Raw genomic sequence first — 15,019 nt, forward strand, 5'->3', positions numbered from 1 at the left:
AAAAAGTTTTAACCCTCTTTTTGAACATCAATCAGTAACAGAACTGTTACTTTATTGGTAGCCATTGCCAAAATGAAAGCAAAACGAAAACTCTACATCAAAAAAACCCACATCAAGACTGTAATCCCAGCATTCATAAAAAGAATCTTAAACATACAGCCCACTCATCATTTTCTATGTTTCTGGAACTGATATGACCATTTTAAAAACTATTTGTTGCACTTTTTCTATATAATATATTATGAGAAGAAATAGATCAAGTTCACAATTATCATCTAAATAATTCAAATGCATTATTATAAACATTGTGAGCATGTTTATAATGTGAATTTAGGTCAGAATTAAACTATATTTTTGAAGTATCCAGAATGTCTATTGAACTTTGTTGGAAGTTTCTAAGATTAATATGAGAGGCATTTGGTATTATGAGAAGGAATGTCCCCACATGCTCGCTCTAACATTAAAATGAACTATCCACAAAGTAGAGCCCTGTAATTTCATGGTATTCAGAGTTATTTTGTTGTTACAGTCAGTGCAAGATGCAAAAAATATTGTAGTTGAGTAACCTGGCTTTGCATCATCTTCAATGTCAAGAATTTTAAATGACACAAAATTGTAAGAGTTCTCAATAAATTAAATTAGACGTTGAAAATGTTTCCTATACAGAACCTTAAATGGCATGCATTTGTAAAACTTGCATATGAATTTAAAGTAAAAATGAAAACTAAATTACATTTTAGTGCATAAAGGATTGAATTGATGAACTAAAGAGAAGGTAGAATTATTGCCAAATCATATATTTTGATAATCATACCTGTGTCTGCTCCTTGAAAGAACCATCTAGTTAAACCTCTTGCTCTTCCTTTGCTTATTACACTTCAGTTTCTTTAACGTACATATCCAGTTCCTTTTGAAAGTTACTATCAAAAATGTTCTCACTCATCTTTCAGGTATAGTAACCAAGGTAATCCAGCAGGATTGAGACACATTCAACAAGTAATCACATCTGTCTTATTTCTCAGGAAGAGCGAATACTCTTCCAATTGGAGGAAGGCATTGAAGCTCTGGATGCTGCCATAGAATACAAAAATGAAACAATTAATTGTCGTCAAGATTCATTGAGGGCCTCAGATGGTAGCCTTACCCAAAATGAGGCAAACGTAATGTTTAGACTGGGTGCTTTATCGGCTGCTGAGACAAGAGTCCTTCTATGCAGATACTTTAATAAGGTAAAGCCATACGTTCCTTACATCAGTTCTATAATTTTTTATGTATGTAATGTGATTTGTTAAATTGAAAACAGCATTTAATTGGTAATAATTTGCATACTTTAATGAAAATGTGAATTAAAGTAGGTTTATGAAAAACCGGAATTCATCTAATCCAGTATTGTGTAATCTTGACATGTATTCTTTCATTTTAACAAGACATATCTTTTCAAACTAAAAATGTGGTTTATTAAATTTTGGTAGCTTTTGAACTAGTAGTGGTTATATTATACCTATAGTACATTGCACAGTACTGAGTTGCTAGCAATTAAGACAAAATATATCCTGCACTCATAAGCAGCAGGGAGATGGTGATTTACTATGCAAGTGCAACTTGTTGTCTTGCAGATGGGTTATTAAACTGAGGTCCCATCTACTATTTACATATTTCAGATGGATGTTAAGCCTCGTTTGGCAGTATTCACAGAGGAGTAGGGAGTTCTCCAGGTGAACAAGCCAAATTCCTCTCCCAAGGGAAAGCAAAGTCATTTTGTTGCTGTTTGAGATTCTGGTGTATATGACTTTCTATTTCTCTATTTCATAATAACTACTGTGGTTTTGGATTTTAGCTACTGCCTGAACCAGAGATAGATAGCAACTAAAAGTAACTGTGCCTCCAGCTTCCCATAAGCCGGTAGGCTAATTGAGTAGCCTGCAGCCAGCTCCCAGCATGAGGCTAACAGGCCAATGCTCCAGTGAAAACATAAAATAGCTGAAGAAACTCAGCAGATCTGGCAGTATCTGTGGAGACAAAGCAGAGTCAACATTTCAGGTCCCGTGCACAGAACTGAAGCAGGGTTACTGAAGCTGAGACATTGACTGCTTTGTCTCCACAGATGTTGGCAGACCTGCTGAGTTCCTCCAGCTATTTCTGTTTTTGTTTCAGATTTTCAGCATCCACAGTTTTTTGTTTTTGTTTAGGCCAACATTCCAGGCAGGTTTTGAGGCCCACACTGTGCATTGCTGAGTGCTGTAGCAACCACAGACTGCCCTGTAGAGGCTGTCCTATCCACCCCTCACAGTAGTCTTCTGCTGCAAAACCAATTATAAATTTTAAAAAGCTGCAGAGTGCGCCTCCATTTTTGAAGTACCCTCTCTCTTATTACAGTCTGCCGCTCTGCACAAGCCTCTGAATGGCCTCAAGTGTCAAGAGCTTGCCTGCCATTCCTTAGTTGGATGGTGAACCCATCCTTTAGCCATTAATTGCCCTACTGGGTAAAATCATGATGAATGACTACAGCGTGGATGTCTGATGCAAATTTCAATTTGACAGAGGGGTTCAGAAGTACAAAGCGAACATCCTGCTGTACATGTTAAAATAATTATTAAATGTGGGAGTGCCTGAAGAGATGGCTAAAATATGGATCTGAGACCATAATGTAACTTTACTTTTTCATTGTAGTGCAAGAAGACAAAACAGCAAAATGCTTTGGCCACAAAAGAAGTTAGAAAGTAATGATAGCAAGTACAAAACTTCTATTATTCCTCTGGCAATTAGGAATTGTCCATTTAACATATTTGAAGTTTTGAGATTTTAGGCGGGTTGTATTTGTTCTTTGGTGACATAGTTCCTTGGCCAGTATTCACTGTAAGTTTTTAAAATGTACATGCTAATTTTTTAAATATTTTAACTTTGGTAGGTCGTTAGCCTACGTGAGACTGAACGCAGTTTGCAGGTGCAATGTGCAGAAATGTCTGTGAAGGTAACTGAACAAGAGAATGTAGTCCATGAATTAGAATCTGCAGTGGAACGTTTATCAATGGAGATAGACAGACGACTAACTATGCAACAGAAGGAGCATGAACAGAAGATGCAGTTGGTCTTACAGTACTTTAAAGGTATTTGGGTCTTTGCAGTTCAAATATTGTCATTATGCTCACAATATAAGTTACAGTGATGTAAGCAGGCAGCACACAATTATGCTGTGAGTTGACACATTTCCAGGCATGTTTATATTCAATATAGTCAATTCCCTGGGGTATTATACAAACATGGCTGAATTTTATGGGGCTTGCAGGAGAAGCCTGGGAGGCATGGAGATGCTGAAAAGTTTGGAGAAGGGCAGCAGGTTGTGGGACTGTCACCTTCTTGTCACCATAGAATTCTCCCAGCACTGAAGAAGATGGAGGATGACCCTCCATACCAGAGCCTAATTTTGACAGTTCGGGGCCAACTAAGAGCCTTTTCCGACTACAAATGGTGAGTGGGCTATCCTACAGACAGACACGCAATACACACATAACACCAACTGTACATTACTTTGCGTTTATTGACACTGCTTGCACTGAAGAGCTGCCACCTCGTCCAAATGGCATCCTTTACAAGCTGTGACAGCAGCTAATTAACTGCTAGAATGCCACATCCTAGGCTCCTTAAATAGCCCAAACTTCAGACTCATTATCACTGTTGTTTCAATTATGTCCAGCCCAATTTAAAAAATGATGGGCATAACTTTATAAGGGTCAGAGCAATGTAGGCTATGGTGCAATTTATGGAAGATTCATGCAACAACCATAGTGAGGCCCATTTTGGTTCTGAAATCATCTTGTTCTGCCTTTTATGTTTTTCACATGTATTGTGGCGAGATTATCACTAGACAGTGGGAAGTTGCCAATTGGCAGGTATTAACACTTGATAAGTGCCTTGTTATGCTACAACTCACTTTATTAATATTCAAATTTTCATCTTACCAAAGTCATAGAACAAACGGGATCTTAGGCAAACGTGATAAGGAGAACAAAGTGGGTACTTGGCAGATTCAGCTGACCGTCTGTTCTGAACAATTTCCATGCTGAAAACTGTGTAACACCATCTCAGGACACAGTCAACAGGCACCAGGTGCACACACTCCTCCATGGATGTTGACATCTGGAGTTTTCCAACCTACCATGACCATCCTGCACTTCTACTGTTCACTGAAGTGTGTTCTAGAAGCACAGATTTGTATTGCACCAGCAACTTGTATTTAAAGGATTCTTGTATTGAAAGGAAGGGACAGGCATCACAGACTGTACCTGGCTGCATTTAAGGAATGCACGGTTGCTGTCTTAGTATTGCCTCATTTAGCACTTAACTGCATTCTCATAACATTCCCGCCTTCCATCGCCATGCCAGTTAACAAAGTCATACATTGATACAAATGTACAGTATGGAAACAGACCCTTCGGTTCATGCCGAACAGATATCCCAATCCAAACTAGTCCGACCTGCCAGCACCCGGCCCATATCCCTCCAAACCCTTCCTGTTCATATATCCATCCAGATACCTTTTAAATGTTGCAATCTTACTAGCCTCTACCACTTCCTCTGGCAGCTCATTCCATACATGTACCACCCACTGCATGAAAACGTTGCCCTTTAGGTCTCTTTTATATCTTTCCCCTCTCACCCTAAACCTATGCCCTCTAGTTGTGGACACCCCCACCCCAGGGAATAGACTTGGTCTCTATGTCCTATCTATGCCCCTTATGATTTTATAAACCTGTGTAAGGTCACTCCTCAGCCTCCAACGCTCCAGGGAAAACAGCTCCAGTCTATTCAACCTCTCCCTATAACTCAAATCCTCCAACCCCCTGGCAACATCCTTGTCAATCTTTTCTGAACCCTTTCAATGTCCTTTCAATAAAAAGCAGATCAGAATTGCAAGCAATATCTCAAAAGTGGCCTAACCAATGTCCTGTACAGTTGCAACATGACCTCCCAACTCCTGTACTCAATACTTTGACCAATAAAGGAAAGCACAGCAAACAGCTTCTTCACTATCTTATCTACCTGTGACTTTACTTTCAAGGAGCTATGAACCTGCACTCTGATGTCTCTTTGTTCAGCAACACTTCCCAGGACCTTACCATTAAGTATATAAGTCCTGCTAAGATTTGCTTTCCCAAAATGCAGAAGCTCACATTTATCTAAATTAAACTGCCACTCCTTAGTCCATTGCCCCATCTGATCAAGATCACGTTGTAATCTGAGATCATCTTTTTCGCTGTCCACTACACCTCCAATTTTGGTGTCATCTGCAAACTTACTAACTATACCTCGAATGCTTACATCCAAATCATTTATATAAATGACGAAAAGTAGTGGACCCAGCACCAATCCTTGTGGCACTCCACTGGAGGTCACAGGCCTCCAGTCTGAAAACAACCCTCCTCCACCACCCTCTGTCTTCTACCTTGGAGCCAGTTCTGTATCCAAATGGCTAGTTCTCCCCGTATTCCATGAGATCTAACCTTGCTAACCTGTCTCCCATGGTGAACCTTGTCAAAAGCCTTACTAAAGTCCATATAGATCATGTCTCTTGCTCTGCACTCATCAATCCTTTTTGTTACTACTTCCAAAAGCTCAATCAAGTTTGTGAGACATGATTTCCCACGCACAAAGCTATGCTGATTATCCCTAATCAGTCCTTGCATTTCCTAATACATGTACATCCTGTCCCTCAGGATTCCCTCCAACAACTTGCCCACCACCAATGTCAGGCTCACTGGTCTATCACAGAATTGACTTGCAAATCTCAGTCAGAGGCAGACATCTTCTTGTCGGTAACTATGTCTATGTCAATCTCATACCTGCTCCATCCACCAGCATCTTGCATGGCAAATAGACCACATGTAGAACAAGCAGGCAGTCATGTCTGAAAGTTATAGGTAAGTAGAAATCATTGAAGACTCTGGAGGCACCTGTCATTCAGGGTCAGCCTGGTGTGGCAACTGCTGTATCCCGATAAGAAACTTCAGAAGATAGTGTATGCAGCGTAGACCATCATGGAAGCCAATCTTCCATCCATGGACTCCATCTACATGGCTTGCTCCTGCGGAAAGGCTGCCAAAGACCCATCGCACCCCAGTAATTATCTCTGACAACCTCTTCCATCAGGCAGAAGATACAGAAGATTAGAGTGCTGCTGGAAAAATGCAGAAGGTCAGTTGGCATCAGAGGAGCAAGAAAATTGATGTTTTGGGCAGGAGCCCTTCATCATCACCACTCCTGATGAAGGGCTCCTGCTTGAAACATCGATTTTCCTGCTCCTCAGTTGCTGCCTGACCTGCTGTGCTTTTCCAGCACCACTCTAATCTTGATTCTAATCTCCAGCATCTGCAGTCCTCACTTTCGCTTAGAAGATACAGAAGCCTAAACACATGCACCATAAGTTTCAGGAACAAATTTTTCCTGGCCGTTATTAGATTGATGAATGGACTCTCTAGCCTCAAATAATGCTGATCTTGCTAACGTTGATCTCACCTAGCACTCGTCCTGTGCAGTGTAACCTTTAAGCCCTGTCTACTTTTTTTTTACAACCTCTGATCTGTACATCCTTGCTTACTATGATCTGCCTATACTGTTCATAAACAAAGCTTTTCACTGTACGGTAGTACACATGGCAATGAATGAATCAATCAATCTGATACCAGTTGAGAGAATTGGCCACAGTGACGTGTGTGGTTAGTGTGTTCAGTTAGGAAGTCTGTGTCTCTTCAGTCCAAGGAGCGAGTCAGTTGTTAGCAGTAGGTCTGGGGGCATAGAGCTAATGTGGTCAGGGCAATAAAAATGCAACTATCAGCAGTTGGACATGTCTTGCCCAGGTCCTGTTCAGTCATGTCAAAAGCCCTTTCATAGTCAGGACCACAGTCAGGTCTGTCCACAGAAATTGAGAGGGAAGGTAGTAGGTAGGGATGCAATTGCAGCCATTGCAGTGGGACTAACTTGGTCAGTTAGCCTTCATTTCTGGTGATGCAGGGTCTGGGCAGGGGCACAGAAATGTAGTGAAGGGGTGGACAGCAGGATTGCAAGAATGGTATATGATAAAGCATGGAATGAAGAGCGTTATCCATGATCAGGACCATCCCAACTTCAACATAGAGGGTCAGTGAATGACCACACCTGGCACAATCACTTTGTTTGTCAGGTATGGTGGGAAAAATGAGCAACTGTACGCACTGGTATAGGCTTGGGGAAGTTTTAAGTCGATGGGTTTAACAGGATGAGCTACTAACTACCAGGGGAGTGTGCACTGTCACCTTTCATCATGCTGGAAAACAAAAGTGCACAATGGAGTCAAAAATAGCTGTGATCAGAGTGGGTGACTTAAGTGACTCAGCCTGTGACAGAGTGGCTGCTGTAAACAAAGGTCTCAGGGCTTTTAAAGGGAAAGAGCATAAGTCACCAGGCCCATGCAATGTGTGGCACACATGCTGCTTACTCCTTGCACATCGTCTAGCATGGTTCCTCTCTGTATATTGAACCTAGCCAGCACAGACATTGCTGGACAACTGTTTGTCATCTGCACCTTTGTGCACAGAGCAAGCTGAACATTAGGGTTGTTAAATGAGGAGGGATAAATGTGTCTTCATGACCCAATACCATGTGTACACTTCCTCCCCTGCTTCTGGATGGTGCAGTTGACTCTCCGTGCAGAGCATGGAGACCCATCTGTCACAATGAAATCCTGTCAAATGTTGTGAAATTGCATTTGGCATATACACAGTGAGGGTGTAGGTTTGCTCGCTGAGCTGTAGGTTTGATATCCAGACGTTTCATTACCTGGCTAGGTAACATCATCAGTGGCGACCTCCAAGTGAAGCGAAGCTGTTGTCTCCTGCTTTCTATTTATATCTTTCTCCTGGATATGGGGTTCCTGGGGTTTGTGGTGGTCATTTCCTGTTCGTTTTCTGAGGGGTTGATAGATGGCATCTAGATCTATATGTTTGTTTATGGCATTGTGGTTGGAATGCCAGGCCTCTAGGAATTCTCTGGCATGTCTTTGCTTAGCCTGTCCCAGGATAGATGTGTTGTCCCAGTCGAAATGATGGGTTTTTTTCCTCCGTGTGTAGGGTTACGAGGGAGAGAGGTTAGAAACCACATTGAAAGACAACAATCTCACGGAAGGAACACAACAAACGATCAGACAGACAGTTGCACCTACTCTGACCTGAAAGAGGGAAGGAAACAAACTGAATACACAAGGAAAGAAAGCCCTAGAAAACCTCAAAAAAGACAAAAACATCGTTATATTACCTGCAGACAAAGGTCGGCTCACAATCATCCTGAACAGAAGGGACTACATAAAGAAAGCCAATGCACTACTCGCAGACACCAACACCTACCAACAGGTGGCGCTAGACCTGACCACACAACTAGGAAACAAAATTACATATCTCCTAAGAAAATTACAGAATTCCAGACAATTAAACAAGATGAAATTCCAGAAAATGAAACCCGACGGGACCAACACCACATGATTCTACGGACTACCAAAAATCCATAAACCAGGAGCCCCCCTCAGACCTATAGTCTCACTACCCGGAACACCAACTTACAGACTGGCCAAAGAACTATACGCAAGGCTGAAATACCTAGTAGAAGAGTCACAGCACTCCATCCACTCCATCCAGGAATTCCTAAAATCATCAAAAACATCAAAATAGAGGAAGACGAACCAATGATCTCATTCGACGTAACAGCACTGTTCACCTCCATCAAAATCGACCTGGCAAAGGAAACATTTACCACACTTTTAGAAGAGACCATCACACACACACCAACCACCATCAATCACATTACCAACGAAAACATCGTGAAGCTAGTGGACCTGTGCCTCACCACCCACTTCACTTTCAACAACATCATCTACAAACAAACCAACGGCACACTCATGGGATCTCCGCTATCAGGATTCATAGCAGAAGCAGTAATACAAAGACTAGAACAAACAGCCCTACCAACCATCAAACCAAAAATCTGGGTCCGCTACGTAGATGCCACCTTTGTCATCACAAAACGAAACAAGATAGAAGAGACATTTAACATCATCAACAACACCCTCACAGGCATAAAGTTCACCAAGGAGGCAAAAACTGACAACAAACTCGCATTCCTGGATGTCACAGTCGAAAGAAAGGACAACGGAGAACTACAAACCTGCGTATACAGAAAACCGACAAACACTGACCAAATACTTAACTACACCAGCAACCATCCCAACACACACAAATGAAGCTGTATCAGAACACTATTCCAACGAGCCACCACATACTGCAGCACAGACGAACTTCGGAAAACAGAGGAGAACCACCTATACAACGTATTCAAGAAGAACGGATACTCAAAAAATACAGTGCGCAGATTCCTCAAGAACAAACCAAGACAAGCAGACCAAACACAGCCAGAAACCCTAACCACCTTACCGTACATCAAAGAAGTTTCAGAAATGACAGCCAGACTACTAAGACCCCTCGGAATCCTACTAGCACACAAACCCACCAACACTCTCAAACAAAAACTAACAAACTTAAAAGACCCAGTACAACCCATGGACAAAACCAACATCATCTACAAAATTCCATGCAAGGACTGCCACAAACACTATGTAGGACAAACAGGAAGAAAGTTAGCTGCCAGGATACACTAACACCAGCTAGCCACAAAAAGACATGACTCTCTCTTCCTCGTAGCCCTACACACGGAGGAAAAAAACCCACCATTTCGACTGGGACAACACATCTATCCTAGGACAGGCTAAGCAAAGACATGCCAGAGAATTCCTAGAGGCCTGGCACTCCAACCACAACGCCATAAACAAACACATAGATCTAGATGCCATCAATCAACCCCTCAGAAAACGAACAGGAAATGACATCACCACAAACCCCAGGAACCCCATCCAGGAGAAAGATATAAATAGAAAGCAGGAGACAACAGCTTCGCTTTACTTGGAGGTCGCCACTGATGATGTTACCTAGCCAGGTAATGAAACGTCTGGATATCAAACCTACAGCTCAGCGAGCAAACCTACACCCTAAACCTCAATCTGAGCTTCAAACCTTCACAAACCTTGCATACATACAGTGAGACTTACAAGCAAATGAGAGTTAACGCCAAGAACGTTTATGCTGAAAGTAATAGTCTTTTTCCATCATGCCACCAAAGTGCCCTCAATGGGCTTTCCTCTTTCTTTTACTCTCATTATATCTTAGTGTTGTCCCTTGTTCTGCAGTTCCATTCTGGAGCCCATTGGTTTGAACAGGAGACTCAGCGAACACTTGTGTCTGAACAGCCCAGAGATGCCATGGTTCTTGCCAGAGTCAAGTTGACCCTTCTCAGCTTGAACTTCGAAGGGTCAGAGGGAGGCAGGCATGGTGGAGGTGGAGAGTCAGGCCACCTCTGCGGTGTCTTGCATGGAAAGTGCAGAAGAGCCTTGTGAGGACAGGGCACCTGGATTGGGGTCAAGGATAACAAACTCCCACTGTCGCCGAGCCTTTGTCCTCAGGACCAGCATGTGCTTGATGGAATGCAGGTTTGTGATTCTTTCCAGTATTGCCAGAATGTGTTGGACCTGGTTGCCTCCATGGCAACTGCCAACCTGCTCAGGGAGGCAATCAGATGGTCACAGGATTTGCTGCATTGCTGCAGCTTCTGAACCATGAGAGCAATTGCAGCCCATTCTGCCTGTCTGCTGCCGCTCCTCCCTGTGGATTTGGATGGAGTCCCTCAATATGTAAACCACAGGCTCCTCTTCAGCATGCGGCTCAGCCAATGGCTGGTTTTCCACAGCCCTCTGATTGACAGCCACCTTGCCCTTTTATCTTCAGCCAGCTGCAGAGCAGTCACGGTGAGATGTTTACGCACACGTGTTTATGTTTCTCACTGGGGTGTTGATATCTGGGCTGGGATTGGGGGGAGAAATGCAGGAGTCAGCCTTGCTGATGCTTCTTCTGAGACCTCCGTCCCCCTCATCCTCAGAGGTTGAAGACAGAGCTTCCGGGGGAGCCAAGAGTGTCTCTTTAGAGCTTGAGGACAGGCTAGCAGAGCCTGCAAGGCAAGAGAGAGAAGTTGGCATGGCCAGTGGTTAGAAGTGATATGCAATGACTGAGAGTGACAGCACAATTAATGTGAAGCTGAAGTTGAATGAAGATTAGTATTTACTCATTTGGTAGGACATGGATGTTTCTGCATCCCTGTCAGGAGTGGCACCACTCTTTTCCTCTAAATGCCAGGATTCTCTCCCTGTCAAATGTCAAGAATCCATCCACCTGTACCACCTCTCTCTGTCCTGTCAAAGGAGGTCTGGCAATGTAATAAGAAAAGCAACAGAATTGAACGAGATTACAGTTTGTGTCATGACTTTCGGGCCAGTGTGGAATTAATGAGGAGACAGCACAGAGGGTATGTAAGTTTATTGTGTGGGAGGTTAGGAGTAGACGAGAGTGAGTGAGGAAAGGTTTTGTCATCAATGTGAGAATGATAGAGCATGAGCCTTGGTGAGAGGTGAGAGCAATAGCAGAGATAGAATAAGTGTGAAGAAACAGAAAGAAGTCTGGTAAAGGGAGTAAGTCACTAACCTTTCTATATTGCTGGCCATTCCTGCAAATGCTGGTGCTGACATTGACCTGGTTGATGACCTTGGACCAGAGGGTTAGGGACTGGTGGCATGAACTCCTTTGCCAGTACTCGGGGAAAAGACTCTTCTCCTTTGCATTGCCCCATCCTCCAGGGCCTCCCAGTCTCTGTTGGGGAAACACAGTACCATCTTCCCATTCTCCACCATGTTCTGATTCTGTCCTTGAACAGGTCAGGGCAACTTTAGAATGTAAGTGCTCATCTAGGTGCACAGCATCCTTCTGAAATGGATGAACCAAAGATGTCAGTCTTTGGATGAATATTCACTGAGTGTCGAGTTGTGGGAAAGATGCATGGTAAGATGAGTGAAAATTAGACATAAAAGATGCCATAGGTACAGTGTAGGTAATTATGGCATTGAGTTTGATAAGATAGGATGACAAAACCTACTCGGTCTCACAACAAAACAATGTCCAAATAAACTCAGACTTAGCCAAGAAAAATCATAGGATTCAGGCCAAGGCCTCTCTCTTACCTGCCTCTACTATCTTTGATGAATGCCACTTAGAGTCATAGAGATGTACAGCATGGAAACAGACCCTCCGGTCCAACCCATCCATGCCGACCAGATTTCCCAACCCAATCTAGTCCCACCTGCCAGCACCAGCCCATATCCCTCCAAACCCTTCCTATTCATATACCCATCCAAATGCCACTTGCACTGTCTCAGCTTTAGATTTTCTTTTTAATTTTTTTATCCTTAACTCTGTTATTTCTCTTCTTCATCTTCAATCTTGGTGGTCTTGTCCTTTTCTTTATTTCAGGTGGGAAGTGGTGTAGGAGGGAATGGTACCTCCAGTGACTGCAAGTTTCATTTGGGGTGGAGGCTGTGCAGGTAAATTTGCTTCTGTTCCCGTTCCTTCCCCTTCTACAATCATTTGTGTTTTCTCCACTCTTTCCCTTTCTACCAACCTCTTCACTCCCATCAGGTTCTTTTTATTCCACTGAGCTATGTGCTCAACACATCAACCTACTATCCCCTCCCCCATTCTGCCCTGACACATCCTTCATCCTTAACCTCTCACTTGTACTTGTTATACTCACGCAAATAAAGAATTCAGTATAGAGAGGTCAGCGGCTCCTTCATCCTTTTTTCTGTTCCCCAACCTCCCCAACCCCCATTAATCTTCCCTTCTTACCCGTTTACTAAATAGAGGTTTTGTTTGAATTTAGAAGTCATTTTCTTGCAAAATAATTTTAGAATGATGAGAAAAACAATTTCAGTCTTTGTCTGCATCTTAGTGTTTTCTCCACGTTCTGACTCTCTGTCTTCTCTTTCTTTCTCATGTGCTTCTCCATCTCCAGATGTGAGAGATTAGAATATGCTTTGCAATTGTAACCTATCAGTATTAGCTTTTCTTATCAACAAAACACAGAATGACAATCCATTGGCTTCACAATTTAACTGATTTTTTTTTCAAGGAAACTTGAATTAATAAAGATCTTGTGATAAAGGTACTGCTATAATCTTGTTAGTGACCGAGTTCCAGGATGTTTATCAAGTGACAGTGAAGGAACAGAAGTATATGGTTAAGCTGGTGTATGACTTCACATAGAATATGGAGATGATAAGTGTTCCCATGTAGGTGCTGCTCTAATCTTTCTGGGTGGTGAAGGTCATTGAATTGAATTGAATTTATTGTCACATGTACTGAGGCACAGTGAAAAGTTTGTCCATGGTTTTGGGAGGTTGGATAAACTCTTCTGTGCCTTCTCAGTATGGCAGCACTGAGTGTGGAACATTCAATTACTAGTTAACTTAATGGGGTTGAATTTCATAAGCAAACTGAAGTTGATATGGGAGATGCATAACTGAGATGCTGCCTACCTCATTTTGTCCCCTACAACCAATTTGTCAGAAATTACTGGGCTTTCTGAATTGAATTGAATTGAATTTATTGTCACGTGTACCAAGGCACAGTGAAAAGCTTTGTCTTGCGAGTAATACAGGCAGATCACATAGTTAAGTAGCAGGGATAGTAAATAACAGGTAAACAGCGGCAAAACCAAAAACACAGGTACAGGCGAATGTTAAGAGTTTGTGAGTCCATTCAATATTCTAACAACAGTGGGGTAGAAACTGTTGCGAAGCTGGCTGGTGCATGTGTTCAGGCTTCTGTACCTTCTCCCTGATGGTAGAGGTTGTAGATGGATCTTTGAGAATGCTGGCAGCCTTTCCTTGACAGTGGACCTGGTGGATAGATTCTATAGATGAGAGGTTGGCCTTTGTTATTGTCCGGGCCGAGTTCACTATTCTCTGTAACCGTCTCCAATCTTGAATGGTACAGTTGCCATACAGGTAGTGACATATCCAGGCAGAATGCTCTCGATGGCACATCTATAAAAGTTGGCAAGAGTATTTCCGTCATGCCAAATTTCCTCAGCTGCCCGAAGAAGAAAAGACGTTGTTAGGCCTTTGTAACCAGTGCATCCACATGAGAGTCCAAGAAAGCTTGTTGTGGGTGACTACTCCCAGGAGCTTGACACTCTCCACTCGTTCAACTTCTGTGCTGTTAATGTGTAGGGGGCCATGAGTAACATCCCACCGAAAGTCAATAATGCGTTCCTTGGTTTTGCTGGCATTGAGAGCTAGGTTGTTATCGGTGCATCATTTTTCCACGTCTTCCACCTCCCGTCCGTAGTCTGTTTCGTCGCCATCTGACATTTAACCGTCGATGGTGGTGTCATCAGCGAACCTATAAATGACATCAGTCTGGTATTTGGCGATGCAGTCATGGGTATACAGTGAGCACAGTCGGGGGCTGAGTACGCACCCCTGGGGGGCTCCAGTGTTAAGTGTTAGTGAGGATGAAATATTGTCCCCAATCTTGACTGATGGTTTTCTGTGGATCAGGAAACTGAGGATCTAGTTACAGAGAGTGGGGCTTAGTCCAAGATCACTAAGTTTAGTAATCAGACTCGAGGGGATAATACTGTTGAAGGCTGAACTGTAGGATTCTTACCTAGCTGTTCTTGGTGTCAAGATGTTCTCGGGAGGAGTGAAGGGCAAGTGATATGGCATCTGATGCAGATCTGTTGGTCCGATAGGCAAATTGGAGTGGGTTAAGAGTAGTGGGGAAGCTGGAGTTGATTAATGCCATGACCAACCTTTCAAAGCATTTCATGACCACCGAGTTAGGGCCACTAGGCGGTAGTCATTGAGACATGCTGCATGAGCCTTCTTAGGCACATGGATGATGTTGACCTTCTTGAAATAGGCAGGGACAGTGGCTTGCTTCAGGGAGAGGTTGAAGATATCCAAGAAAACCTATGCCAGTTGATCTGCGCATGCTGTGAGTGTATGGCCTGGTACTCCATCTGGTCCCATTGCTTTCCTTGGATTCACACGAAG

General features: G+C 43.0%; 1 protein-coding gene across 4 annotated transcripts in view; it reads left to right on the forward strand.

Moving 5' to 3' along the window:
- The window catches only part of LOC122561287 (kinesin-like protein KIF27), a 146,206-nt gene that overhangs the window by 103,815 nt on the left and 27,372 nt on the right, over positions 1-15,019 (forward strand). For 2 of the 4 annotated variants that reach the window (XM_043712943.2, XM_087997654.1), the window contains 2 exons: positions 1,023-1,229; positions 2,909-3,107. In XM_043712943.2, the coding sequence (XP_043568878.2) occupies positions 1,023-1,229; positions 2,909-3,107 (406 nt within the window). Of the gene's footprint in view, positions 1-1,022; positions 1,230-2,908; positions 3,108-10,264; positions 10,512-12,431; positions 12,503-15,019 lie in introns of those variants that run through there. The other 2 variants (XM_087997660.1, XM_087997662.1) reach the window with 2 other exon arrangements.

The sequence above is a fragment of the Chiloscyllium plagiosum genome, unplaced genomic scaffold, assembly GCF_037043375.1.
Source record: "Chiloscyllium plagiosum isolate Xiang-an unplaced genomic scaffold, Cpla_swu_hap1 HiC_scaffold_2, whole genome shotgun sequence".
NCBI lineage: Eukaryota > Metazoa > Chordata > Chondrichthyes > Orectolobiformes > Hemiscylliidae > Chiloscyllium > Chiloscyllium plagiosum.